The sequence below is a fragment of the Ictidomys tridecemlineatus genome, chromosome 1 (assembly GCF_052094955.1).
Source record: "Ictidomys tridecemlineatus isolate mIctTri1 chromosome 1, mIctTri1.hap1, whole genome shotgun sequence".
Taxonomy (NCBI): Eukaryota; Metazoa; Chordata; class Mammalia; order Rodentia; family Sciuridae; genus Ictidomys; species Ictidomys tridecemlineatus.
This window is the reverse complement of record NC_135477.1, coordinates 122,214,042-122,240,933: the sequence shown is the minus strand read 5'-3', so window position 1 is coordinate 122,240,933 and position 26,892 is coordinate 122,214,042. Positions and strand designations below refer to the sequence as shown.

The 26,892-nt window shown below is 54.9% G+C and overlaps 1 protein-coding gene across 3 annotated transcripts; it reads left to right on the top strand.

Moving 5' to 3' along the window:
* The first annotated feature begins 678 nt into the window (after window positions 1–678).
* On the top strand, window positions 679–26,607 carry Pcdh1 (protocadherin 1). Of its 3 annotated transcripts, XM_078046938.1 has the most exons (6): window positions 679–926; window positions 9,022–9,884; window positions 12,834–15,029; window positions 20,150–20,369; window positions 21,339–21,377; window positions 22,583–22,807. In XM_078046938.1, exons 1-5 carry the CDS (start codon window positions 887–889, stop codon window positions 21,362–21,364), a joined length of 3,345 nt encoding a protein of 1,114 aa, XP_077903064.1. In that variant the 5' UTR covers window positions 679–886; the 3' UTR covers window positions 21,365–21,377; window positions 22,583–22,807. The 3 variants fall into 3 exon arrangements, with proteins under 3 accessions (XP_077903064.1, XP_077903061.1, XP_077903067.1); XM_078046935.1 differs by lacking the exon at window positions 21,339–21,377 and having other exon boundaries at window positions 702–926; window positions 22,583–26,607; XM_078046941.1 differs by lacking the exons at window positions 679–926; window positions 21,339–21,377 and adding an exon at window positions 2,958–3,127 and having other exon boundaries at window positions 22,583–26,607.
* The last annotated feature ends 285 nt before the right edge of the window (window positions 26,608–26,892 follow it).

The following is a 26,892-nucleotide window of genomic DNA, read 5'->3' as shown; positions in this document are numbered from 1 at the left end:
AATAGCTCTACACAACCCCAGGGGGCAAGTGATCAGGCGACCCTCGAATAGCCTGAGCTCCTCCGGCACGCCACTTCATCCTCATACTTGTATATCTTCCTCATCCTCAACCTAGAGCCCCCAGGTCCCATCACTTTCCGCCTCTCCCACGGTCCCCTCTATAGCCCCACCCCCATGGCTTGCTGCGGCCACCGAGGCTGACCGCTCTGCGGCTTCGGTAGGAGGGGGGAGGGGTGGACTTCCCCGGAGCGCAGTGGAAAGGGAGGGCCAAAAGGGGAGATTCGGGGGTCTGGGCGGGAAGACCGTGGATCTGAAGGGGAAGTGCCCAGGGAAGAAGGCGCTAGGGGAGATACTTCCTCGGCCTCGACTTCCAGGGATGCAGAGTGGGGGACAGGTGTTTGAGTGAGGCAAGGAGGGGAATTCGGGAGGGGGTCCTAGATGCAGGCTTGGGTGGGATAAGTGTTAGGCGAAGAGCGGAGGAGTAAACCTATGTACCCAGGCCTCCGGCAATGGGGAGATGGCAATGGGGAGGGGGTCCCGGCTTTAGGGAACGGCGCTCAGGGTCCCCTCCCAGCGGGACCAGAGCAGTCCCGAGCTCCACCTCCCGGCCGGAGGGGGTGCGGAGAGGCGGGCGGGAGGCGGGCGGGCGGGCCAGGAGGGAGGGGGAGGGAGGGGGCGGGCCGGGCTGTGCGCTCCGCTCGCTGCTGGCTCCGCCACCGCCGCCGCCGCCGCCGCTGCCGCCTCACACACTCCGGGAGCGGGAGCGCGGCGCGGACGCGAAGCCGCCGGGCTGCTGTGCCCAGAGTCAGCCGGAGCCGGAACCCGAACCGCAGCGCCAGCCCCAGCCGTGCGGAGCCGCAGCCCGGGCCGGGGCCGGCAGCGGCTCATGGACAGCGGGGCGGGCGGCCGGTGCTGCCCCGAGGCGGGTAAGGATCCGGAGGCGGTGGAGGCGGCAGAGGCTCGGGGCCCGGAGCGGCCATGGCCGGCGGGAGCTGAGGGAGGGGCGCTCAGCGGAGCGAGGCCGGGGGGATCCAGTCCATGCCCAGCGCCCGGGGACCGAGGTGGGGGCTGCTGGAACACCAAGTGGGGGTTGCAGCCGGCACTCTGGCCTCAAGGTCCACTACAAGAAACCGAGAGAGGGGAGGGGGTACCGAGCCGGACCCCAACCCTGGTGTCGCGCACTCGGGCGCGCCTTGGAGCGGCTGGGATAAGACTCCAGGAGCGCGCGAGATGGAAATGGTTTTGGGGAAGCGCGCGGCCCTCAGTTTGGTGGGGGGCTCCCCGAGGATGAAGCTAGCAAGAAACCTTATCCCCAACACACACACACACACACACACACACACACACTTGTTGGGCGACTAGCTCAGCTCACTCAGCCGCTTCCAGCTCTCCGCGGGCACCTGGAGGACCGTACCAGACATACACACGCATACATACATCCGAACATATGTGAACACAGACATACCTCCCGCACACCAGCGCCCAATGGGGCACCGTCACCAGCTTAGAATCTGCTTCGGCTTCTGCACGATCAGCAGCAGGGACACACAACCTGTGTCCGTAGACAGCAACAACACAACCGGGTGTGACACTGGGCAACATAGACACACAAACACAAACCCATGCCCTCGTGTAGGAGTGCCATAGTTCTCAACATGAACACTCAAAACCTAATCCCCCACCCTCGTATTTCTTTAAGGAACACACCCTAACATAAATTATGTTCCCTACTCCTTGGCCAGAGCACAGGTACACAGAGCACAGGTCTCACTTGCTCCCACCGCCTGCACCCACACAAACACAACCCAGTGTCTCAGCACACGCCTTGATGGCACACACCCTAACACAGTAAGAAGCACCTACAGCAGCGCCTCACGGTCACAAACACGGAACCTACTGCTTCACACATCTTAACACTGGGTGTCACACACACCTTACACCAACACTGTCACATTACACCCTGCGGGGCATACACAGACAAGCTCTGCCCCTCTCCCTCGGAGGCCAGATTCCGTGGGGAAAAACCGACCCAAGCGCCCTGTCACCTTAATAGCGACATTGTTATTGTAAATATCTGTACAGCGGGAGCCCTGTGGCCGGACTGACCGGCTTCCCGGCGGGCGCCTCCCCCCACCCCCACTCCCGGGCCGTACCGGCCGAGTATTCCGGGAACAAGCTGGACCTGGCTGGCCGCGCCATAACGCCTCCCCGGGCTCCGAGGCCCTTGATTCTTTTGCAAAAGGTGCAAGCCTGAGGCGCTGTTTGCGACCCTTTCCGGACCACTTAGCTGAGTTCTGCGAGGCACCTGGGTCTCTGGCTCACCTGGGTCCCGCACACCTGGGTCAGTCTCACACCAGGGCGCCCCCTCTTCCCGGTCCCGGCTGCAGGCCAGTCGTGTGTCGGGGAAAGGCCTGGGGGCCAGAAGGGAGACCGTGGCAGGCGCGGGAGTAGAACTGGTGGGTGAAATGGACTCGCACCCGTTCCCCCCTCCCCCAGCTACCCTAGCTCAGACTTCTGGCCTCAGTTTCCCTAGCAGTGGTGGGCAACGATTCGTTCCGGCAGGAAAGATTGGGGGTGATGCTGAGGCCACTGGGAATTGACTGTAGGGCAAGAGCCCCTTTTCCGCCGGCCGCGAGAGCATCGGTTTTACGAGAGTGTCCCCGCCCGGCTGGGTTCGCGGCTTTGTGATTCCGGCGCCGGCTTCCTCCCCGCCCCCCTCCCGGCGCCCGCTGCGCGACTCGCCGCGGCGCCGGCTTGCGGGGGACCCTAGGCCGAGGCCGGAGATGCCAAGGAGCAGGGATTCCCCGCGGCCGCCCGGGGGGCGGGGGACGCAGGTGACCGGCTGGCCTAGGCGCTTTCTCACTACGCTGCGCGCTCGCCTGGCCTCGCCTTAGGCTTCAGGAGGCCGGCGCCGCGGGGGTGGGGGCGGGGCCACTCGAACCCTAGGAGCCGCCGCGGCCCCCCAACTATACACTGGCTCAGCTGCCTCTGGGAGGAGACACTCCGTACGCTGGGTGTGTTCTGGGAGCGCCCGTTGACCCTAGCGGTGCGGACCCGGCCGCCCCAGCAAGCAGAGGCCAGGACTTCGTGCCGGAAGACGCAGGGCGCCTTCCAGCACCTGCTCTGGGTCAGTCCTAGGGAGCTGCCAGAAGGTGTTTGTGAGAACCCTGAGGTCTGGGTGTGTGTGGGGATGAGTGGGTGTTACCTTCGTTCTTGACGTGGGAGTCTGAGGGGATGGAAACCTGTAATAACTAGACTAGGGCATGGGCTGGAATCCAGAAAAGAGGCTTGAGAAGAGAGGCTTCCAGAGATGGCCAGAGGCAGGATGGTAGAGGGCAGGCCTAGGTTCAGTTCTGGTCTGGCCGCATTTATTTTTCCCCTTCCCCCTTCCATCCCCAGTTCCCAATTCCTGAAGGCACTTGGGCTGGAAAAGGGTGTCTGGCTGGTCTGGTGTCCTCCTACCAGAGCCCTTGCTACTATGATGACTTCTGCAGAAAAGCTGGCCAAAAGACATTGAATATTACTAGGAAGAATGGGGTGGAAAGACCAGGAAGGGGGCCTACGAAGGCGGGGAAGACCTAAAAGGGAATGAAGGTTGAATAGGGGGAGGTAGTGAAGGAGGAGGCCCTTCTGATGGGGTGAGGGCTGCTCCTGCCCTGAGCAAGGATAGTTGGTGCTGCAGAGAGCAATTCTGTTCAACAGATTAAGCATCTTCTATCTGCCAGGGCTCGTGGCAAGTGGAAGGATGCAGTAGTAAGATATGTATTATATTTATTTACCTTTATAGGATTTGCCAACTGTTCGTTGAACAAACAAGAACCTACTATGTGCCCAATGCTGGAAATAAACTGCTCTATTCTGGAGTTGGGAGACTGTTTTATGTCTGACCTTTACAATTATAATAGACTTTAGATGCACCAGATCTCCTTTAATCCTCCCAAATAACTCCCAATTTCCATTTCATTGTATAGAAACTGGTTCAGAAAAGACAATTCACAGCTAGGAAGTGTGAAGTGAGGGCTCAAACAAACAATCTGGCCCCAAACAACAGATGCCTGTAAGTCTGCAGAAGCTAATGGAGGGTGGTGGAAGAGGGGAAAGAGCTGAGGGCCATGCCCTTGCTTGCTGTGGGTGGCCTCTGAACAGCTCCACCCCATGCAGCTTCACTTGCTTACCCTTCACTCTGTTCCTTTGGTGTTTGCCTGAGGAAGCAGTGGTTATTGTCTAATAGTGCTAGGGGCAGGGGACAGGGAGCATCCAAGGTGTCAAAGCCTGACCTGGCATAGCTCTCTGGTCATAGCATGCAGCAAAAACTCTGGAAATGAAGGTTTCAGGTGAACCTCTGTAATCAACCCTTCCCAGGTATGGATACAGATGAGGTCCCCTTGACTTTCCTTGGACTCTTGTCCCCTCATCCGTCGCTCCTATACCCCTGATGTTTCTTCTGCTCCTGAGGGAGATGGGTCCCTGTGTCTGTCCCTGCTTAAGCTCTGGCTTCTCAGTCCTCTGGACACCCATGCCACTGGGTGAATGCAAAGCACCCCTGCCCAGGAAGGCAGCCAGAGCCTGGGGAAGGGCAGATAAGGCACCAGTGGCTTCAAAGGCCACCGCTGAGACTAATGACTCCCCATACCAACTGCAGAGGACAAAGTTCAGAAGTGGTGGGGGCAGGGATGAGTAAGGGCCATTTAACTGCTGTTCCTGCCCTTCCCAGGAAGGGAAAGTCACATGGCTTTCTATATCCTGATGGACCTTTGAATGAGCCACAACAGCCTGGGAGGCCTGGGTTCAATCCTAGAAGGCTAGCCTCCTCTTCCCTTTCTGTCCTGATGGTGGGCAGTGTTGGCTACAGGGCTGAGGTTCCTGTGTGCTGGGGTGGAGGTGAGGGTAACACAACAAACATCCCTTTCCAGTCTTAGGGATTAATGTTGATTCCCTTCCTGAATCCAGCCTTTCCTCCAGACTCTGGTATTTGAAGAAGCCCTGTTTCTCACATCCGAGCTCTTCCTCATACTGTTTCTCTGGCCTAAGACGATTAATGTATTTTTGAGTCTCAATTTGACTTGTAATACGGGGACAGGGCTGTAATAATGAATATTATCTGTTTCAGAGGGTGGGGGGATTAAATGAGATCCTGTGTGTGAAACGCTTAGCCGTGCCTTAGTGAAACCTTGCCTGCTGGGGTGGTGGTGCGCAATGATGGTGGTGTGGTGATGAGAGAGTTTGTATGGCCTCAGGCTTTTTCTTTCTTTTTTGATGCTGGGGATGGAACCCAGGACATGGTCGGGCCAGGCAAGCTCTTGACCACTGAGCTATAGACACCCCCAGTGTTCTGTTTCTCAACTCAGTGGATCTATTGTATCCCAGAGTTGTTCCCAGATTGTCTGGGACCTTTGCATCACAATTGCCTTGGGGGTTTCTCCCTGTCCCACCTTCCAATCAAAATTCCTAAGGGTGGGGCCAGATAATACTTATTTTGAAAGAACTCTCCTGGTGCTTCAACCTTGAGAGGTTCTGCTTCTCTCCCAGAATTCACCACTCCCAACTCTTGCGTCCAGTCTGGGGAAGACTCACTCCAGGCCCTTATTCCCCTACTCTTCCTGAATCTCAGGAACACCCCTGCACATTGACCCCAAGCTTTCCCTGTCTTGCATTTTACCCTGTGGTTCTCCTGGTTCTAACTTGGAAGCCGAATACTGTAATCCCTCTGGACTCTATCTCTGCCAACTGGAAGTAAGGGATCCTCTAAGGGTGAGAGAAATAGTGGGGTGGCGGGGGAGGGGGGACTACCTAAGAGGTCTCAGGTATTTGACCCTGAGATGGGGAGGAAGTCCCAAGTTGAAGACTGAGGTTTGCCTGAATGGTTAAATAACCTTGATCTGGAGAGGGGGAGTACAGGCAGGCAGTTACTGTTAAATTTCTCTTTTCTGCAAGGTTCAGGGTCATTCCCGTGGGCATCCCATCTAACCCCTAACCTGCCAACGCTTACACAGAAAATAGGGTTGCACAGTTATCCCATGTTGTGTATGTGGAGGAGGGTGGTGGCCAGGTGAAGGCACCCAAAAGAGAAGGGGGTTCTTTGGAGTCAGTCCCTTGGGGATGGATTTGGGTTGGGACTTGAAATGATAAGATGAACTCTTTGCCAAGGTCCATGCAGATGAAGGGGATGTGGCTGGAGGGCAGATCCAAATGGAGCATCAGATAAACTCCTCCTTCCTTTAAAGAGATTAAGATTGTAGCTGAGAATAAACATAGACACTAATTTGATAATGACCTCACACACATTGAGTACTTTAATGCTGAGGAGCTACTGAGGAGGGGCTTGTGTTTAGGGAAGTCTCCCCAGAAGAGGTGAAGTGTTTGAAATGTGTAAGGAACCATGCATTCAAGGAGCATGTGCTGAGAGTCTCCTCTGCCCCCTAGGTGGAGAAGGGGAATCGGGGAATCATATGCAAGCTGGCAACTAAACAACCAGTGATCACGCAGCAAGTGCTCCAGGATTAGCAGATAGTCATTGAGTAAAAATAACCAGTCCCTGGAAAACTATTTATTGAGAGCCTACTGTGTGCCAGTCAGACCTGTCAGCTGCTGGCCCAGTTATGACTGCGCTGAAGATGTTGAAGTAAGCAAAGTAGAGACTCTCCCACTCTGCTTACTGTCTTGTGACAGAGGTTAGCAAGTTTTTCAAAGAAGGACATAACTACAATTGTGCTGAGTACTTCCAGAGACCATTTATTAAGTACTTACATTGGGTTAGGTAGTCAGTCTATATTTTCTCAAACTGCCCCCCTTCCAGGAAATAGGCAGTATCTTTACTATTTTCAGATAAGAAAACTGAGGCTCTAAATAATTTGTTCCAGGTCACATAAACAGGAAGTGGGCAGCCTGGCATCACAGTGATGCATGCCTGTAATCTCAGTGACTCAGGAGGATTGCTGGTTCAAAACTAGCCTCAGCAATTTAGCGAGACCCTGTCTCAAAATTTTAAAAAGAGATGGTGATGTGGCTCAGTAGTTGAGTGTCCCTGGGTTTAATCCCTGGTACCACCACCACCAACAACAACAAAAAAAAAGGAAGTGGGGAGCTGAGGTTTGCCTTCGGAAAACAACTATTCTCCCCACTGCTGTCTAACATATGCCAAATGGGTACAGAAAGACAGCCCAACAAAACTGACAGGTAGTTCTTGCTAGAACCATTGTCATGGTAGACTGGGCCAGTCTTTACTGTTGTGCCAAGGATAGAGGCTGACACATTATAAGTGCCCAATAAGCATTCGTTGAATACATGAATGAGCACCTATTCTGGGCCTGGCTTCGAAAAGCCGCATGGGTGGGGGTTGAGGGAGTGAGTATACAAAGTTCTACCCCTTCCTTCAGGATGCTTGGTGTCTGCCAGGAGAGAGAACAACACAGGCGGGCGGTGTCCAAGGCAGCCTATGATTCATTGCTTTAGGATTGGAGCAGACAATAAGTGGCTGTGAGTTGGAGGAAGGAGAGGTCACTGTGGATTGGAAAGGCCTGGGAAGGCTTCCTAGGGGGGCCAGAACCTGCCTTCAGTGGGGTGGGTGTGGTCATCAATAGGCCTGGGGTGGGAATTCCAGAAGTAGAGCGGGTCTTCCAGGTATGCTGAGGGGAAGTGGGGAAAGGAGACTGAGCCTGAACCCTCCACAGAAATGCTGTTAGAGACTTTGGATTTGAGTAGAGGAGAGGCTCACCGTGATTTTGTTGCAGAGGAGCGCAGTCACAACCCGGCCAGCAGCTGACAGGTCTGACTGGGGTCAGCAAATGGATGGCCTTGAAGTGGAGGGGGTGGAGAGATGGGTGAAAGAAGAGGGTGATAGTGGTGATGGGAATGCAGCTTGTGATTGGCTAGCTGGGGTGGGCAGGGAGAAGAAGGTGTGAGGTGGGGCTGGACCAGTTAGAGAGGAGGAGGAGGAGAGGCCAGGTGTACAGTCAGAGCTGGACCTGTGTAGGGATAGGGGTCAAACAGGAGCCAGATGATCACCCAGAGTGGGGGTGGGAAGGGGCCAGGGATAGTCTGGTGGTGTCACTGAAGCTCTGTCCCAGTTAGACCTGCTGGACTTCAGTTACAAAGGACAGGTCAGGGCAGCTCCCAATGCCAATTTGAGGGCCATTCAGCCCTGTGACCCCAATCTTGACCTCTATTCTCTTTGTGCACCTGCCCGTGGAAAGAGGCAGAAATGAGAGCCCTAGGAACTGTTCACATGCATATGTGTTTGTGTACACACACAAACACAAATGCTCCTAGACACATGTTTGTGGGGGAATTTGGAGAGGGCTAACACCTATTCTTCACCCTAGCCATTTTTACAAGTCTTGGTTAGTGTCTGATTCAAGTTGGACCCTTGTAGGGGTGCTGTGGGTGATTATTGTCAGGAAAAGGGAATTGGACCTGTCACACTTCATATACTTATTATTGATGTGGCATCTCAGAAGAGAGAAATGAGATGTGTTCCCCTCTCCCTCCAGACAACCTGAGTAGCTCTAGTATGGGCAGTAAATGACCCCAGAAACTGGGTCATCTAGAGAGTACCTGCATCTCTTTCCTACTACATAGGTGGGAAGGGGTGATCCAGTTGGGGGGTGCCCAAAGCCTAACCACTTGCTCTCTCGGTATCTCAGTATCAGGGTAATTACCATGGGTGACTAAGGCAGGATGCTGGTGAGAAGGAGGTGTTGGGCAAAGCAGAGAACAGGGAGGGAAAGAGGGAGGGAGGGCCGGGACCCAGGGAACATCAGGTGGGTAAGGGCGTTCCATGGGCGGGAGCTACTCTAGGCCTGCCAGGCCTCTTACAGGATCCTCCAGCTGGGCCAGGCACAGCTGCTACACCCAGCTGTGGGTAGAACTGAGGGTTCTGGACTCTGGCTTCTGGAACTGGGTTTTGGGGCTGGGATTGAATCTCCTTGTGGGAGAAGAGTGTGTAGGTGGAAGGGGGTCAGCGGGAGTCTGGCTCTGGGCAGTCCTTTAGAGCAGCTTCCATTTTGCCTCTTTTCCTTGCAGCCCTCCTGATTCTAGAGCCTGCCAGGATGGGGTCCCTGAGGCCCAGCCCGGGCCCTGGGGGGCAGCGATTGCTGCTGCCCCCCTTGCTGCTGGCACTGCTGCTCCTATTGGCTCCATCCACAGGCCACGCCACTCGGGTAGTATACAAGGTACCAGAGGAACAGCCACCCAACACCCTCATTGGGAGCCTCGCAGCCGACTATGGCTTTCCAGATGTGGGCCACCTGTACAAACTAGAGGTAGGTGCCCCATACCTTCGAGTGGATGGCAAGACGGGTGATATTTTCACCACTGAGACCTCCATTGACCGTGAGGGGCTTCGTGAATGCCAGAACCAGCTCCCTGGTGAGCCCTGCATCCTGGAGTTTGAGGTGTCTATCACAGACCTCGTGCAGAACGGCAGTCCCCGGCTGCTAGAGGGCCAGATAGAGGTACAGGACATCAATGACAACACACCCAACTTCGCCTCACCAGTCATCACTCTGGCCATCCCTGAGAATACCAACATCGGTTCGCTCTTCCCTATTCCACTGGCTTCAGACCGTGATGCTGGCCCCAATGGCGTGGCATCCTATGAGCTTCAGGCTGGGCCTGAGGCCCAGGAGCTGTTTGGGCTGCAGGTGGCCGAGGACCAGGAGGAGAAGCAGCCACAGCTCATCGTGATGGGCAACCTGGACCGCGAACGCTGGGATTCCTACGACCTCACCATTAAGGTTCAGGATGGTGGCAGTCCCCCACGTGCCAGCAGTGCCCTGCTGCGTGTCACTGTGCTTGACACCAATGACAACGCTCCCAAGTTCGAGCGGCCCTCCTATGAGGCCGAGCTGTCTGAGAATAGTCCCATAGGCCACTCGGTCATTCAGGTGAGAGACCCCCTCTGTCTTCCTGTCAGGGTGACCCACTTTTAAAAATGGGAGCCCACCCCAACCAGCTGAGAACTCCTTTCACTTAGGGGATAAAAATGTCAGAATGCTGTGTCTAGATTTCTTCTTCCATCCCTAGTCAGGTGAGACCCTCCCATCACCCAACTGGTGATTTTATTTTTCTCTATCAAGCTGTTAAGTGACATCACATCTGAACAGTGCCTACCCCTCTCCAAGGCAGATGTGAGTTAGAAACTCTGGAAAATGAAACTCCCCCTCAAGTCAAGGAGAGCCTTCTCCCCTTGCAAGGGATGCTAAGGTGGAACAAAAGGGCTGCTTTTTATCAGGTAGAACCTTCCCAAACAGGAGCAGGTGCCCTTTAATCAGGTGGGATTTTCCTGAAACTGGGGATACAGTCTCACTGCACCCCTCCCTGACGGAGTCCAATGAGATCATTTAAGTCAGATACTCCCTCCAAGTTCTGAAAAGTCATACAGGGGTATTTGTATACTCGCTTCTGCCCCTGGACATGGGGCACCCATGGGTGTGGGGTGTTTGGCACAGTAGGCAGGGGGTCAGTTCCCTTCATGGAAGTTCTCAGCACCCCTCTCCATGGGAACTGCCCCAGGGGCTGGGCAGCTTGGTGGGGCTGGGACCTGGGAGGGAGCAAAGAAAGCGTCCCTGCAGACAGGTGGGCGTATCTCCTGCTGTCATCTCGGCACTGGCCTCCTGCCAGCCCAGCTCCTTTTTTCTTCTCCACGGGCTGAAGCTGTCTGTTTGATGAGAGGGAGCTGAGGAGGGCTCAGCTGCCCTGGAGCCCATCACCCAGCCCAGGAGACCCTCATCCTAGGTCCCCGTGCTGAAGTGGGTGGTGGGAGTTTCATCTTTTTTTGGAACTAGTGGACTGGAATCTGGACAGGAGGATGAAAAAGAAAAGGGAGACAGACAGTGGGAATGGTGAATAATAATAGCCTAAGCGCCAGGCTCTGTTCTAAACACACCATGTGTATTATATAATTTAATTCTTACAGTACAGGGTAAGTGAGCATATCCCCATTTTACAGATGGGAATCTGAGCTCACAGAGATTAAGAAACTTGCCTGATGTCATAGCTGATAGATTCAGAGCCCACCATGGCTCATGTCCCACAGTGTGGATTTTTATAGCCTATGCATGTTAATAGCTTTACATCCTCCCAGCAAGATACAGCAGAAAAGCAGGACAGAGGGTCAGCTGAGAGGTGGACAAGCTAAAAAGAGAGGATGGGAGAGAACAGGTGATAGGAAAGAGGCAGGATCAGAACTTAGCAGGGACAGGAGGCAGACAGAAGTCAAGAGTCACAGACAGAGACAGATGGCAGGAGACAGATAAGGAGCTGAGCCACCAATCTAGAGACAGGGAGACAGTGGGGCGCATAATCACATAGTTGGTGACAGATAAGACTGAGGTCTGCAGTAGGAGAAACTGGTAGGATTGGGCTCTCAGAGATTGGAGCAGGCAGCAGGGTAGCTGGGAACCTCTGTAATAAAAGCCCTAGCAGGTATGGTATGAGTCCCTTCCAAGGGCAAGAAGGCCAGACAAGCAGTGGCTTGAGATCCCACTACCTGCAGTGCCCCGCATGGTATTAGCAACTGGTTTTGCAGAGACAGAAAGGAGGATAGACGGACAGATAGACAGGCTGATGGACAAAAAGAAAAAAGAATATTTAGGGAGCACTCTCCATGTATCAGGCAGTGTTGACATTTTGACATGTATCATCTCACTTAATATTCCACAGTGAAATCAATTCCATGATTAATCCCCATCTTACACATTTGTAGACTAAGGTTTGGGGAAGTTCAATAATTGGCCCAAGGTTACGTAGTTATTTGAGATGTGATAGAGCTAGGATTTGAACCCAAGACTTCTGTTTTAGAGAGTCTACCAAGTTATGCCTATCCCCCTCTGCACCCTGCCCTGCCATTACTTTGGTCTGGCGGTGACCTAACCCTAACCCTCATGTTTCACTCGAGAAGTGGTACCTCATGGCCAGTTCCACCTGGTTCTTTTTGTCCCATTCCTGCCCGTGTTTGTATAGACTTGGACCCAGTGCGCGTCGGCGTTGGCGTGGGAGGGCGTGCCCACTGCAAAGGGACAGACAGTTCATTGTTTGATGCTGGGAGCCCAGCCCGCTGCCAGCAGGCTCTGTGGCCTGCACCAACCCCTCCCTCCTGGCCGCAGGCTCAGGCCGGATTCCTCACATTGGGGCCTTGCCAGCACCAGCCAGCAGTCGAAGGAACTGCTGAAACAGGTTTCCCCAGTTTAACAGAGCAGTGGCTGGGCCTGGCCTGGCAGGCTCCCTCTGACCCACATCACTACCTGGCTGCTTTCAGAAGAAATTCCCTCACCTGTAACCTCCAGGTGGGCATGTGGTTCTCCACTCTTGCATACACACACACACACACACACACACACACACACACACACACACCCCTTCTCATGGTTACACATAATCACACACAGCTCACAATCATACACGTGTTTGTGCATGTATGCACACCATCTCTACTACCCACACACCTTTCCATCTCAGCAGTTGGTTAGGAGCCACTTTAATTGGATGAAAGTGTTGCTGGTTAGATCCTAACCCCCATATTTGGGTGGACCAGTAGAGGAATGAGAAGGAGTTTAATTCTGCCATGGACCATCTCTACTGGCGGTTTGTGTCACTATTGAGGATTTGCAGGCTGCATCTGGGCTCTTCAGGAAAAGAGGTTAGTAATGTCTGCCAAAATGCCAGGGCTGGGGAAAAGGTTGTACACATGCCACTTTTGGAAAGGGCACTAAGTCAGATTCGTTGTGTTTGCCATGATCATTGGAAAGGACTTTGGCAGCACACATGTACCCCTGAACTTGCTATCCCTGGTCTAACCCAATCTGTTCTCCTTGTTTTTTGCTCCTACCCTACAGGTGAAAGCTAATGATTCAGATCAAGGCGCCAATGCAGAGATCGATTACACGTTCCACCAGGCACCTGAAGTTGTGAGGCGACTTCTGCGACTAGACAGGAACACTGGACTCATCACTGTTCAGGGACCCGTGGACCGTGAGGACCTGAGCACTCTGCGCTTCTCTGTGCTTGCCAAGGACCGAGGCGCCAACCCCAAGAGTGCCCGTGCCCAAGTGGTTGTGACTGTGAAGGACATGAATGACAATGCTCCCACCATTGAGATCCGAGGCATAGGACTGGTGACCCACCAAGATGGGATGGCTAACATCTCAGAGGATGTGGCGGAGGAGACAGCCGTGGCTCTGGTACAGGTATCTGACCGAGATGAGGGAGAGAATGCAGCTGTCACCTGTGTGGTAGCAGGTGACGTGCCCTTCCAACTTCGCCAAGCCAGTGAGACGGGCAGTGACAGCAAGAAGAAGTACTTCCTGCAGACCACCACCCCACTTGATTACGAGAAGGTCAAAGACTACACCATTGAAATTGTTGCTGTGGACTCTGGCAACCCCCCTCTCTCTAGCACTAACTCCCTCAAGGTGCAGGTGGTGGATGTCAATGACAATGCCCCTGTCTTCACCCAGAGCATCACGGAGGTGGCCTTTCCAGAAAACAACAAGCCTGGTGAAGTGGTGGCTGAGGTCACTGCCAGCGATGCTGACTCCGGCTCTAATGCAGAGCTGGTTTACTCTCTGGAGCCTGAGCCGGCTGCCCAGGGCCTCTTCACCATCTCACCTGAGAATGGAGAAATCCGGGTGAAGACATCCCTTGATCGGGAACAGAGAGACAGCTATGAGTTGAAAGTAGTGGCAGCTGACCGGGGCAGCCCCAGCCTCCAGGGCACAGCCACCGTCCTCGTCAATGTGCTGGACTGCAATGATAATGACCCCAAATTTATGCTGAGTGGCTACAACTTCTCAGTGATGGAGAACATGCCAGCGCTGAGTCCAGTGGGCATGGTGACTGTCATCGATGGGGACAAGGGGGAGAATGCCCGGGTGCAGCTCTCAGTGGAGCAAGACAATGGTGACTTTGTTATCCAGAACGGCACAGGCACCATCCTGTCCAGCCTGAGCTTTGACCGAGAGCAGCAGAGCACCTACACCTTCCAGCTGAAGGCGGTGGACGGCGGCGTCCCACCTCGCTCAGCTTACGTTGGCGTCACCATCAATGTACTAGATGAGAATGACAACGCACCCTTTATTACTGCCCCCTCCAACACTTCCCATCGGCTGCTCACCCCCCAGACACGTCTTGGTGAGACGGTCAGCCAGGTGACAGCCGAGGACATTGACTCTGGTGTCAACGCTGAGCTGACCTACAGCATTGCTGGTGGCAACCCTTATGGACTCTTCCAGATCGGGCCAAATTCAGGTGCCATCACCCTGGAGAAGGAGATTGAGCGGCGCCACCACGGGCTGCACCGCCTTGTGGTGAAGGTCAGTGACCGTGGCAAGCCTCCACGCTACGGCACAGCCTTGGTCCATCTTTATGTCAATGAGACCTTAGCCAACCGCACACTGCTAGAGACCCTACTGGGTCACAGCCTGGACACACCGCTGGATATCGACATTGCTGGGGACCCAGAATATGAGCGCTCCAAGCAGCGTGGCAATATCCTCTTTGGTGTGGTGGCTGGTGTCGTGGCTGTGGCCTTGCTCATAGCCCTGGCAGTGCTTGTGCGCTACTGCCGGCAGCGGGAGGCCAAGAGTGGCTATCAGGCTGGTAAGAAAGAGACCAAGGACCTGTATGCCCCCAAGCCCAGCGGCAAAGCCTCCAAGGGAAACAAGAGCAAGGGCAAGAAGAGCAAGTCCCCGAAACCTGTGAAGCCAGTGGAGGACGAAGATGAGGCCGGATTGCAGAAGTCCCTCAAGTTCAACTTGATGAGTGACGCCCCTGGGGACAGTCCCCGCATCCACCTGCCCCTCAACTACCCACCAGGTAGCCCTGACCTGGGCCGCCACTACCGTTCTAACTCCCCACTGCCTTCCATCCAGCTGCAGCCCCAGTCACCCTCGGCCTCCAAGAAGCACCAAGTGGTGCAGGACCTGCCGCCTGCAAACACATTTGTGGGCACCGGGGACACCACGTCCACGGGCTCTGAGCAGTACTCCGACTACAGCTACCGCACCAACCCCCCCAAATACCCCAGCAAGCAGGTAGGCCAGCCCTTTCGGCTCACCACGCCCCGGCCCCCACCCCACCCCTATGTCGGGGCCATCTGGACCGAGGTGTGGGAATGACAGCAGGTGTAGCATTCCTGCCGCATTCACTAGTCCACCTGGGGGCCAGCCTGAGCCATAGTGGGAGGTGGGACCTCAGATCTGGAGACACTGGGGCCTTAATGACCTTGCTGCCTCACCTAGGCATGGGGGTTAGGCTGAGTGGAAACCAAGGGAGGGCATGCTCTATGGTCTCCTCCCTGCCCCCTCCCCACTGGGGAGAGGCCTGTGACTTGTCAGATCCCTGGATGCTGGACCAGCTGCTGGGGCTGATGGGCAGGTGAACAGAAGGGTTTGGAAAGGGGGTCAGGAAAATTGGGGAAATGTCTATTCCAAACCTGGGTCTCTGAGACCAGCCATAGGTGCTTTTCTGGAGGGGAAACAGGGAGATCTAGGGTCCTGGTTGGGAACCAGATGGGGAATCTGCTATGGAGGGGGTCCTCCCAACTTGTGCCTTCTCTGTGTACTATGTATTAACCTCTTCCTCACCTGGGGCTGGGCCCCATATCCCCTACCCCAGCCCTATATACTTGTCCCTGACAATAAAGTTCTCTATTTTTGGAGTTTTGGTTTCTTATTTTCCTGGAACTGAGAGAAGAAGCGAGAGAGACTGGAAGCAGCCCTTGGTCCTCAGGTCCTGCCTCAATTTCCCCATCCCTCCTCTTTACCCCTTCCCACAGCTTAGACTTGCCTATTCTACTGCAACCCTATCTTAGCATACCATCCCCCTACCCACCCCACACCCATATCCATGTCTAGGGAAAGTTCCCTCCTGAATAGCCTTCAAATAGAGGCATCTGGTAGCCTGTTCCCTTGCCCCATGCTTCAGACCTTCTTCCTAAGAATGATACCCTTCTCCAAATAAGGGTAGGTAGAGATGCACGCAAGTCTTGCGCTGTCTCCATGGTCCAAGACTTAATTTTTCCAGACTGTCCAATTGAGAAGCTCAACAGACCTCAGACCAGACCACCTGTGGTGTAGCAAGCAGCCTGCTTGCCTTTGGTGACGCCAGAGAACCTCTTTATTACACCAGTCACCCTCCCTCAGGGCCAAGATCTTCCCCCAAGTCCCTTTCCCAGCCTCTTCATCATGACACCACCTACACCCAACAATTAGCTAGCCCTGCCCTGTGTCTCCCCACTGTGATCAGGGCCTGGGCTGTAGGGAGGGAGGGCCCAGGGAGAGGCAAGGGACTTCTTGAGTCTTTGCAGTGACCTGCTCTGCCCCTCCACTCTTGGGTGCTTCCTTCAGCTCCTTGCTCTGACCAGCAGGGCTGCTGGCCCTCACTCTCTCTCTCTCCATCTCTCACTTCTTGCTCTCCTAGGTCTGCCCTGTCCTTGATTTGTCCTGTCCTTGGTTGTGCCTAAGGGAGGCTAAAGTGTGGGTGAGGGGCCTCAGGTCCTGAGGGAGTCTCTGAGGCCAGAGGCAACCTATCTCCATGGTGACCGAAGAGGCTCAAGACACTCCCAGGAGGTCCAAGGCGCCTGCTTTCTCCTTGATACCATCCACAAACTCCCTGATGCCCTAGGATACCTCCAAAATAAAAACTCTTAAGGACTTTGGAGGAGTGGGGAAGTGAGATGTGACTGAATCATATTTCTTTTGGGCAAATTAAATATTTATAGCATGACCTCCAGCAACTCCCATTCTTTCTCTTCCATTTCTGGCCTTGTAACCTCTGCTTCTTTTCCCCATTTCCCTAGTTCTTTCATTTCTTTCCCAGGTCTGAGGGATTTTTCCCTTATCGGCTCCATCTCAACCAAATCCATCCAAAGAGCCACACCGAATATATTCTTCCAACATTTCAACAAACCATACCACCTGTTGTCATCATCAAAATATAGGCCAGGGGCTGGGATATAGCTCAGTTGGTAGAGTGCTTTCCTTGCATGCACAAGGATATGGTACCAAAAAACAAAACAAAACATATATGCTAGGATGGGGATGTAGCTCAGTGGTAAAGCCCTTGCCAAGCATGTGCAAGGCTTCAGGTTCAGTCCCCAGAACTGAAAAAACAAAAACAAACCACCATGGGCCGAGCTCCTACTGTGTGTTGACTCTGATGAAAAAATGGTTGTACTTGTAGCCCAAGACACAAGTGAAATGAATCATGTCAAGTGAGAAGTTCCAAAGTAAATCTATTCCCAACTTGTTCCAAGAAACTACTTCGATTGCTGCTATTCACTCCCATTTTTTGAGGCCTTACTAGGTTAAGTGCAGGTACCTAAGTTCATTTAGTCCTCATGACTGATATGAGCAGTTAGATCCTCTTATTCTTCATTTTTCAGAAGTGAAAACTAGTTAGTGATTGGACCAAAATTCACACAAAACATCAGAAAATCTGATTTCCAGAATTTCCCATTATCCATGTGCTATTTTAAAAAGGGTCCGTGATTGGTAGTAAGAGATTCACTATCATTAACCTATTAAAGGCTCTGCAAACCATGCAAGAAGGAGAAAAAGGGTTAAACTCAGCTCTTGAGTTTCCTGAATTTATCTGACCAGAGTGCCTTTCCCTTTTTTTGAGGAGCATGGTATGGGCTTCCGGGAAGAGATTGTGAATTCTGAACCAACTTGTCAACCATGAGCCAGGACTTGGGCGAGACGGTCCCATCCCCTTGCCTGTGGTACCCTGTGAGCAAACTCCTGAGGCAGGAGTGAGCATGACTACACTGGAGGCAGGGAGAGGCCAGAGAGGGGAGTGTTTGGGCTGGAGTGGAGGGTGCAGGAGAGAGCTGAGAGATGAGATTGAAAGCACGGTAGGTTGTGGAGGACATGGATGCCTTGCCAAAGAAAATGGAGGTCCCTGAAAGCTCAGGCATTTTTTTAGATGAACTGAGTTTAGAAAACTCACTGGAACTTAAAGAGGAGCAGAGGTGAAGGTCCAAAGTCAAAATTCTAAGGTTTGAACTAAGAGGGTGGCAATGGGGGTGATGGGTGGACTTGGAGGAATTTAGGGAGAAAGGACCCCCTGGATTCAAGGCCAATATGGATATGGGATGTGGGGAGCTGCCAGGATTCCCAGATGGATGGAGGTCTGCCTTCTGAGTGTGGGTAATGGAATGATGATGAGATCATTGTCTCTGTGGAGGCTGATTGAAGAAAAATAATTCGGTTTCAGACCTGTTGAATCTGAAGGGTCAGAAGGGGCAGCTAATTAGAATGATCCAACAAGTGCCTCAAACATCAGAACTGGAGTTAGATTCAGTTCCAGGCTTTGATGCCTTTGATAGTCATAGAATTATAGGAAATATTTTGTTGAATACAACCCAACCCTCCATTTTACAGAAAAACATCATAGGAAAAGAGCTCAGGTGACTTGCCTGGTGGGCAGAACTGAAGCCCTCCATTACCAGATGTGAGCACTACAGGGAGGGAGAGCTGCTAATCAAAGTCTTAAAAGAAAACTGAAAAGAGGAAACACCCACAACCACGCTGTCCTGTGCCTTCCAGAACTTTCCTGGAGGACTTTGCTCCTTTATAACCCCAACCCCAAATGTGCATGTTAATTCTGGGAGCCTCATCTCTCATCGCCCAAATTTTTCAGTGTTGAGGATCACAGTATAGGTTCCCAAGGTGGGGCAGTTCTGGGCCACCTTCCCATCGGTGCCATAGTTCCTTGTCCTGATAGCCTCCCCAACCCAGCGCCTGCTGGAGATGTGTGGGAGGGGGAATCAGGAGGGAGGTCTGCAGACCTGGGACCACTTCCTCTGGTCATCCTCACAACCTCCCACTGAGGGCTAGAGAGTAAAGCCAAAGTGCTGCCAACGCAGGGAGGATTCAAGGAGTCTGGAGGGTCAGTGGCAGGGCCTGGGCCCTGCTGCTCCCACCTGGCCTCCAGGGAACCTGGGTCTGTGCCTTCAACACTCCTAATTTCTGGTTTCCGGAAAACCAGTGGTAAATCCCAGGTGGGTGTTTGGGTGGCTGGCTGATTGTGCCAAGTGCCAGGCTGAGGTTGCCAGGTTCCTGGGCTGATCGTTAACCCATGGCAGGCAGATGGGGGTTGCTGGCTGGAAGCAGCCTGCCACTGCTCCACTCTCCTGAACCCCAGCACCCAGTCTAAGCTCCAAGTCTAACTCCACCAAGCCAGAGGCCCCTCCTAGGTTCTCCTTCCTATTTCCTAGAAGGAGTCTCCTTTTGAGGCCAACTTGCCTAATTTCTGATGGATGCCATTCCCTCCCCCATGCCAGTCTCCTTTCAGGGCCCTGCCCTCTACAGTCAGTATTCTGTTTGATGATCTGGAGGACTGGGGAGTTTCCACTGTTCTGCTCCCCCACCCCAGGTGCCCTGGCTTGTTCTCAGGCTCCCTCTCCAGTTCCCTTCTACCCCTTTCCACTCCCAGGTCTCTCTGGAGGGGAATGAGGTGAGGCTGGGGGTGGTGGGTGGTACTCAGCAGGGAGTCCTGAGGTGGCCTCAGCACTCAAACCAGGGATGAGGAACAGGATGAGAAAGAGTTGGCACCTCATTCGGATGGAGGCCATGGGAGTAACAGAGCAGTGAGACAGGTGAGGAGCTGGAGTCTGGAAGGTGCTCTTGGGAAATTAGGGGACTATTCCTGCATTGGAGAGCTGTTTGGGAGTTAGAAGTACTGCTTTTAGGAAGCTGTTCTGGAAGCTTGAGGTTGTGCTGGTGTTTAGAAGCCATGCTGGCATTTGGGGAATTGGCTGGAGTTGTGCTGTTCTGGTGTTGGGCTCTACTCTTATCAGGGACTGTTCTGAAATTAAAGGGAGACTGTGCCTGTATCGGGGAGCTAAACCAGAACTAGAAGGGCTGTGCTGTAACAAGTAGTCATGCTGGACAGAGTGACTAGAGTGGCCTGGGGGCTATAATAACACTGAGGCCTGAGCTATGTGGGACTTTCTTTGTGTGGACTTGGCTGTTCTGGGAGCTATCCTAGAATTGAGGAGCAGTCCTCTACTGGAGCCTCTGCTTTCTGGGGTCTATGCTGTGCTCTGGGCTGGGACTTCTTGGTTGCTGCTGAGGCCTGAGGGGGCTTTGCTGGGGCTGGGGCCTGGTGTGGTGCTGGCAGCCAGCAGTGACACTCTCTCTTCCTGCAGTTACCTCACCGTCGTGTCACCTTCTCGGCCACCAGCCAGGCTCAGGAGCTGCAGGACCCATCCCAGCACAGTTACTATGATAGTGGCCTGGAGGAATCTGAGACACCATCCAGCAAGTCATCCTCGGGGCCCCGACTTGGTCCCCTGGCACTGCCTGAGGATCACTATGAACGCACCACCCCCGATGGCAGCATAGGAGAGATGGAGCACCCTGAGAATGGTGAGGAGCGTCGGCATGGTCGAGGCACCCCAGGAATGAGTAGAAGCCTGAGAATGGTGACAAGACCTTAAAAATATCCTCCATTTATTGAGTTCTTCTTGTGTGTTCAATAGTAATCACCGTGCTGAGTGCTTTCAGGTATATATTCGTTTACTCCTCACAACCACTCTCTGATCTGAGAACTTTATTGTGCCCACTTTACAGTGGAAGAATCTGAGGCTCAGAGAGGTTAAGTCACTTGCCCAAATTCATACATCTAGGAAGCAGCAGACCTGGGAGGGATACACATTCAGGTTTCTCTGAGACCAGAGCCCTTGCATTCAGCACTACCTTTCACTGACTCCCTGGGAACAGGGACCCTGAGAACAGTGGCCAGAAGGCTCAGGTAACGGTGAGGAAATCTTAAAGGCAAATGGTAGCCCCCTAATAAGGCGGGAGGTCCTTGAGAATAGAGAGTGGAACCCAAATGCTGTAAGGAGCTCAGAAAATTATAGGATGACCCCCTGGAGAGAGAAGTGGGAGAAACTGGCTGAGGAAGAGCTGCAGGGAGGTCTGGGAGGGGAAAGACTGTCTGGGAGGGGTTTGGTGATGGAAGGGAGGTGTGGGCCTGAGCAGAGGTCAGTGTGGAGATGGATGATGTGTACTGTCAGAACATGTGTGCGCTGTGCATGTGTATGTGCATGGCTGTGTGTGCATGAAGGCGTCCTTGGCAGCTGTGAAGATGGGGAGCCTGAATAAGCTAGCCCTTGGGGTGGCGAGACTCTTAACTTGGAGTTGACCTTGGTTCTCATCCTCTCCTTCAATCCAAAATCACCCCTTTCCAAAAGATGAAAACTTCCACTCCCCACCCCTCAGTCAGAGGGCCCTGTCGACATCTCCTTGGCCCTAGGTCTCAGAGGGCCCTTTGCCCCACCCCTGCCCCTCCATGTGTGATCTCATGCCCGTCTCGTCCTTTTTGTGCCCGCGCAGAGACGGCTGGCCGGAGCAGGCCCTGAGGCAGAGTGCCAGGTATGTGGGAGCTGCTCTGGGGTCTGGGGTCTGTGGGACTCTGCCCAGCACCCAGCCCCGCCCACCAGTGCTCCGTGCCACACTGGGTCCCCTAACTCTGCCCTGAAGATTGGCACATTGAGGGTTAACAACGGAGCTGTCCCTCCTCACCTTGCCCTGGCTAGAGGCCAAGCCAGGGTGGGTGGTGCCAGGGGAGCACTGCCCCAGGCAGTGCTGCTTAGTTATGTCCCTAAGGGTGGGTCACTGCCTGGTGCTATCCCAGAGTGAGGGCGGGATAGGGGCAGCTGTGACAGGAAGTGCTCATGGCCCAACCGTTCCCATGGAGATCCCTGCTGCCCAGCAACCGCACCGGCTACTGCTGATGTCAGGCGGCCAACTCCTGTTCCCGTGGGTGTTCTTCTGGGCAGGGAGCCGGGGAAAGGCCAGGGGTGGTGGTTGGCAAGGGGGGCTGGAGTGAGGTGGGCAGGGGCTGCATGAGTGTGCTTGTGGGTGTATGAGTGTGTGTTTGTGTATGAACATCTTGCATAGAAGCTCATCCCCTCCCCCTGGCTTTAAAGCAAGGCCTCCAGTGCTGGGCAGAGGGGGCTTCCAAGATAAGTGGGAGCACAGGAGGTCTGAGGAGCCTTAGAAGGAAGGTATGTGCCCATCTTTGTTTGAGGACAGAGTTGTCCAATGCAACAGATTTGTGTGTCCATGCCTATCAGACTGTGTGTGTGTGTGTGTGTGTGAGAGAGAGAGAGAGAGAGAGAGAGATATGAGAGGAGTCTGGTGAGTTCTTAAATGAGGATGGGGGTTTCCTCCAAACACCAGGGGGTAGAATTGCATGTTTAAACCTGTCTGGAGACAGATGACAAAGTGTGCAGATGAGTTGTGTGTTTGTGCACCTGTCTGAGGGCAGATTTGGTGGGTGTGTGAGAAAAGCACGGGAGGGTGGGTGAGACTAGAAGAAACGTGTCTATTGAAGGAACGTGTCTATTTAAGGATAGGTTTTTGTGTGTGTGCATGTGTGCATCTGAGAGGGCTATGTGCACAGTGGGCTTTTGGTGGAGAGTGGGAGGGTGTGTGTCTATTTGAAGGATGTGTGCCTGTGAGCTCAGTGGGCAGGAAGAGTCCCACACCCCTGTGTAGATACCAGTGGGAGACCATGGAGCAGATCTTTTCCAGGCGCCATGCCCGATGACTGTCCTCCCTGCTCTCTCCTGCAGACCTCCGCCCTCTGCCTGATGTTGCCATGACGGGCACGTGTACCCGGGAGTGCAGCGAGTTTGGCCACTCTGACACATGCTGGATGCCTGGCCAGTCATCTCCCAGCCGCCGGACCAAGAGCAGCGCCCTCAAACTCTCCACCTTCGTGCCTTACCAGGACCGAGGAGGGCAGGAGCCTGCGGGCGCCGGCAGCCCCAGCCCCCCGGAAGACCGGAACACCAAAACGGCCCCCGTGCGCCTCCTGCCCTCCTACAGTGCCTTCTCCCACAGTAGCCATGATTCCTGCAAGGACTCGGCCACCTTGGAGGAAATCCCCCTGACCCAGACCTCGGACTTCCCACCCTCAGCCACACCGGCATCTGCCCAGACGGCCAAGCGCGAGATCTACCTGTGAGCCCCCTTCTGGCCGGCTGGCTACTCCTCCCCTAGCCGCCGGCCAGCTCCCAGATGGGCCCATTCCAGGGCCCCCACTCTTGACCCCTCCAGTGTGGACTCCACGGCCAGGGCCCCCCAGTGTGGGGGAGTACTGGCCTCTTGACCACACTGGCCCTTCCCCCAAGCAGGGTCCAAGTCCTCTCCCTCATTTCCATCCCCCAGCTCCCAGGAGCCTCTTCTTCCCCTTTATGGGGCTCCTCCCAGCTGATGCCCATGAGGGCTCCTCTACAGTAACTGGGCTCCCTTCTCTCAACTTCTAGGGAGTACCCCCTCTCTTTGGGCAGACGGTGGAGTCAAGGGTGGGCAGCACACTTTTAACTCATAGTTTCCCACATGACCAACCAGGGTGGGGATAGCATGCCCCATTTCAGCCCTGAAACAGGGCTGAACTGGGGAGCCCCTCGCCCTTGGAACTTCCAGAGGAAACTCTTGACCACCAGGGGCTCCCTGAAGGGCTTTTGTTACCAAAGGTGGGATGGGGAGGGGTGGAGTAGGGCGGAGGCCTTGTCTTCCAGTACTGCTCCTGGGCTGGCCCACCTACCTACCACATGTCCATGCCTGGTCCCATCTGAGCTCCCTACTTCCCTACTGGTCATGCAGTGTCTGTATATAAGGACCTTGGAATGATGTCCCCATTTCTGCCTGATTTGCAACTTTTCTCGTTGATGTTGTGTTGTCTAGGGGGACCCCTCTGGGGGGGGGACCTGCCCTGTGCCCCTCCTCCCTGCCGCAGTGCCCCCCCCCAGGCCTCTATTGTTCCATGTTGTAAATACCCCTGGGCCGTGGTGGGATGGGGTGCAGGCCAGGGAAACAACGGGTGGGTGGGGGTGGGGATGGGGGTAACATTCGCCTATCAGCAGAGCTGGGCTTTTATTTAATTTTTTTTAAAAAATACAAATCTCTATTTTTTTGGAACTGTTGCGCTGTGCCCTGGGGGGGGGATCCCCGCTCAGGCTGGCCTCCCACATCCAGATGAGCATCACAGAGGGGCCCTGAGGCTGTGGGGGGGCAGCTGGACAGGGGTGGGATGACTGTGCCTCTGGCCTGGTTGGGTGAGTTGGGAGCAGGAAGGTTTGCTCAGGGGGTGGCTGGTAGCTGCCTCCAATGTGGGGGGGCCTGCACCCTGCCCCCTCCCTGCCCCTCAACCCCCAGCCCCTGCCATGACTGACCCGTCAGCCTGTAAAACCACCATTGCCTTGATCTCAGGGGGTGGGAAGGGCTGCCTCAGGGCACCCTGGGCTCCAGGCCCCCTTCTTCCAGTTGGGCTTCCCTTCACCAAGGTCAGAGGTCCCATGAGGGAGGGGGAGGGGAGATTGGGGGGCAGAGAAGCCCAGTCAGCCATGATGAGGTGGGGTTCTTTTCTTCACCTCAGGGGGCCAGGGTGTGAGTGGCATCCTGCAGAGCCCCCATCTCCCACTGTGGCCATCTCAAAGCCTCAGCCCCTCTTCCTTCCAGAAACCCCCACTGCCTTGGCCCATACCTCTCCGGCTTCCCAGGGGCCCAGGCTGGGAGGCTGGAGACTCAGGGGTATGGCCCTTGCTTGACTTAGTCTAAGCTTGGGGCAGGGGTGGCCCAAGTGTGGGAGGGGAGGGTACAGGCTGCTGGGTCGTCTGGTGCCTTTGGGAGCTGTGCTGCTGGGGTCTTTACTCCTGTAACTCCAGAGACCCCACCCCAGAAAAGCCAGGGGGCTATAGAATCACCCTATTCTCTGTCCCCCTTACCCCTCACTTGGTTTGGGGTAACAGTGCTGGGAAGGAGAGCATTGTTAGGCTGGTGGCCCTGGCTTCCACAGCCCTTCTATGGAGGGTAGTGGGTAGAGTGGGCTGGGGTGGCAGCAGCCAGGTCTAGGGGTTGGCCAAAGGCTCCTTTCCCTGGGGGAGGCCCAGAAAGTGGGCTGGGGGCTTGTTAAAGAGACAGCCCCTTTCCCCTGCACAAACGGGGCAGGTGCAATAGTGGTAGAGTTGGTAGCATGAGGTGCCCATTTGGTGGGGCTGAGGCCTCGAGGGCTGTCCTGGGTCCTGGAATTCTGGATTCAGGAAAAAAGATTGTATGAGGCCTGTTTGCTTGGTGGAGAGGGTCGTCCAGACAAGAGGCATTCCTCAGGTCAGTGGACTCCTGTTGGAAGCCTCTGAGGCCTGGTCCCCTGCCCTGGCCTTGGAGACTCCTGAGCACTGAGTGGAAGGGCAGAGGAGCATTTTGCACAATGGAGAAGCCAGAAGGAAGGGGGTAGCCCAGATGGCTGGGAGGGCTGAGAAGCACACAGAAGTCCTTCCCACAGACCAAGGCAGAGCCCCGGCCCCCTGGTTGGGGTCAGGGTTCTGAGTCTGTTACCACCTGGGCACTCAAGAGGTGAAACCAAAGGTGGGCAGGGGATGGGTGACAGCACTGGGGACTAGGTTGGTCCTAGGTCTGTGAAGCCCCTCCCCAATGCCTTGTGTCGCGGTACAGTTTTATGTACAAATAGGCGACATTTGGCCAGAGAAGACCTCCCTCAAACCCAGCCTGACCCAGTTAGTGTCTTCCTAGAGGGGACCTAGTTGGTCCCCATCCCCCTACTTCAGAGCATATCTCTTGGTAGAGGAAGAATATATGGGGACAAATTTCTCTCCTAGAGTCCCTGAAGCATCTCATGGGGCAGGGAGTGTCTCTGGGCAGCCCTGACCTCTGGGGGCTCCCTAGCCCCTATGTCTCCCCTTGGGAGTCTCTGGGGGACTTGTATTCCTGCTGGGGGCCATGGGAGCATGTCTCCCTCCCTACTCAGGCTCTTGGGGAGCCTGTTTTTCTCCCAGGGTTCCTGGGAGCACTTGAGACAAGTCAGTCTTGGGCCAACTTTCTTCCCAGGGAAGGGAGCTATCTCTGATGCGCCCGAAAAGGGATGTTTCTGGCCCTCCCCCCATCTCTCCCATGGGGGGTGTCTTTGCCCTGCAGCACTTTGGGATGAGGCTGGGCATCTCTGAGTTGTCTTTTCTCCTAGGGGCTCTGGGATACCTCTCTCTCCCGAGGGCGGGGCCTCTGGAGCCATTTCTTCCCTGGGTAGGGGTTGTCTCCGGGCGTTGGGAGGGCTTGTGTTGGCTGTGAGAAGGTCTCTTAGGGGGCGTCTCCATGCGGGACTTCTCTGGGAGGGGGGACTGTGTCTCGCCCATGGGTTCCGGGCGGGTATGTCTGCCCATGGGGAGGGGGAGACTGTGTCTCCTCGGGTTATCTGAGTGGGGAGGGGGGCTGTGTCTCTCTCGTGTGTCGGGGAGGGGGGTCGGGGAGGGGGGTTTTGGGCGCGTCGGGTGCCCACTTTGGGGTCGTGTTTCTCTTGGTTCGTGCCACTTCCCACCGCCTCGCTCCTCCCGGGAAGGGCCCCCGCCCCGCCCCCACTCCATCCCCATCCCTGGCGCTGCGAGCACAATCCCGTTGATTTGTAATGATTTCTGTCTCTTTCTGTCTTTCTCTTTCTCTGACCTCCCCCCTCGCCGCGAGCATGCGCAGGCACCGCCCCTACCCCCTCCGGTTCGGTTCGTTTCCGGTTTGTTTGCTGAGCTGTCAATGAAAGACCCGTGTAATTATTCCCGAGCTTTACAATAAAAGTGTGAAAACCGGACCCCACTCCACTTCTTCCAGGCCCTCGGGTCTGCGTCCCGGGGAGAATGAAGCTAAGTCTGGGTTGGGGGCCTTGAAGAGGACTGGGGGGACACGAGGGAGAGAAGGGACAGACCCAAGCTGGGGTTAATCGGTGGCTGGGGCATGGGGGCGAGAGGACGCAGACTGAGGACAAACCTAGTTCGTGTACCTCAAAGTGACATCTACCCCATCTGCTGGGCCCCGCCCGCTCCGGGGGCTCCGTCCGCACCGAGCTCAGGTGCAGACCAGGGATCGGGAGACGCTG

Bases quoted from the DNA above. Each gene is read 5' to 3' on its own strand.
- Pcdh1 (XM_078046935.1), top strand. From the start codon at position 887: ATGGACAGCGGGGCGGGCGGCCGGTGCTGCCCCGAGGCGG. The intron at 927-9,021 runs GTAAGGATCCGG...TTTTCCTTGCAG, and splicing joins CCGGTGCTGCCCCGAGGCGG to CCCTCCTGATTCTAGAGCCT. The intron at 9,885-12,833 runs GTGAGAGACCCC...CCTACCCTACAG, and splicing joins TAGGCCACTCGGTCATTCAG to GTGAAAGCTAATGATTCAGA.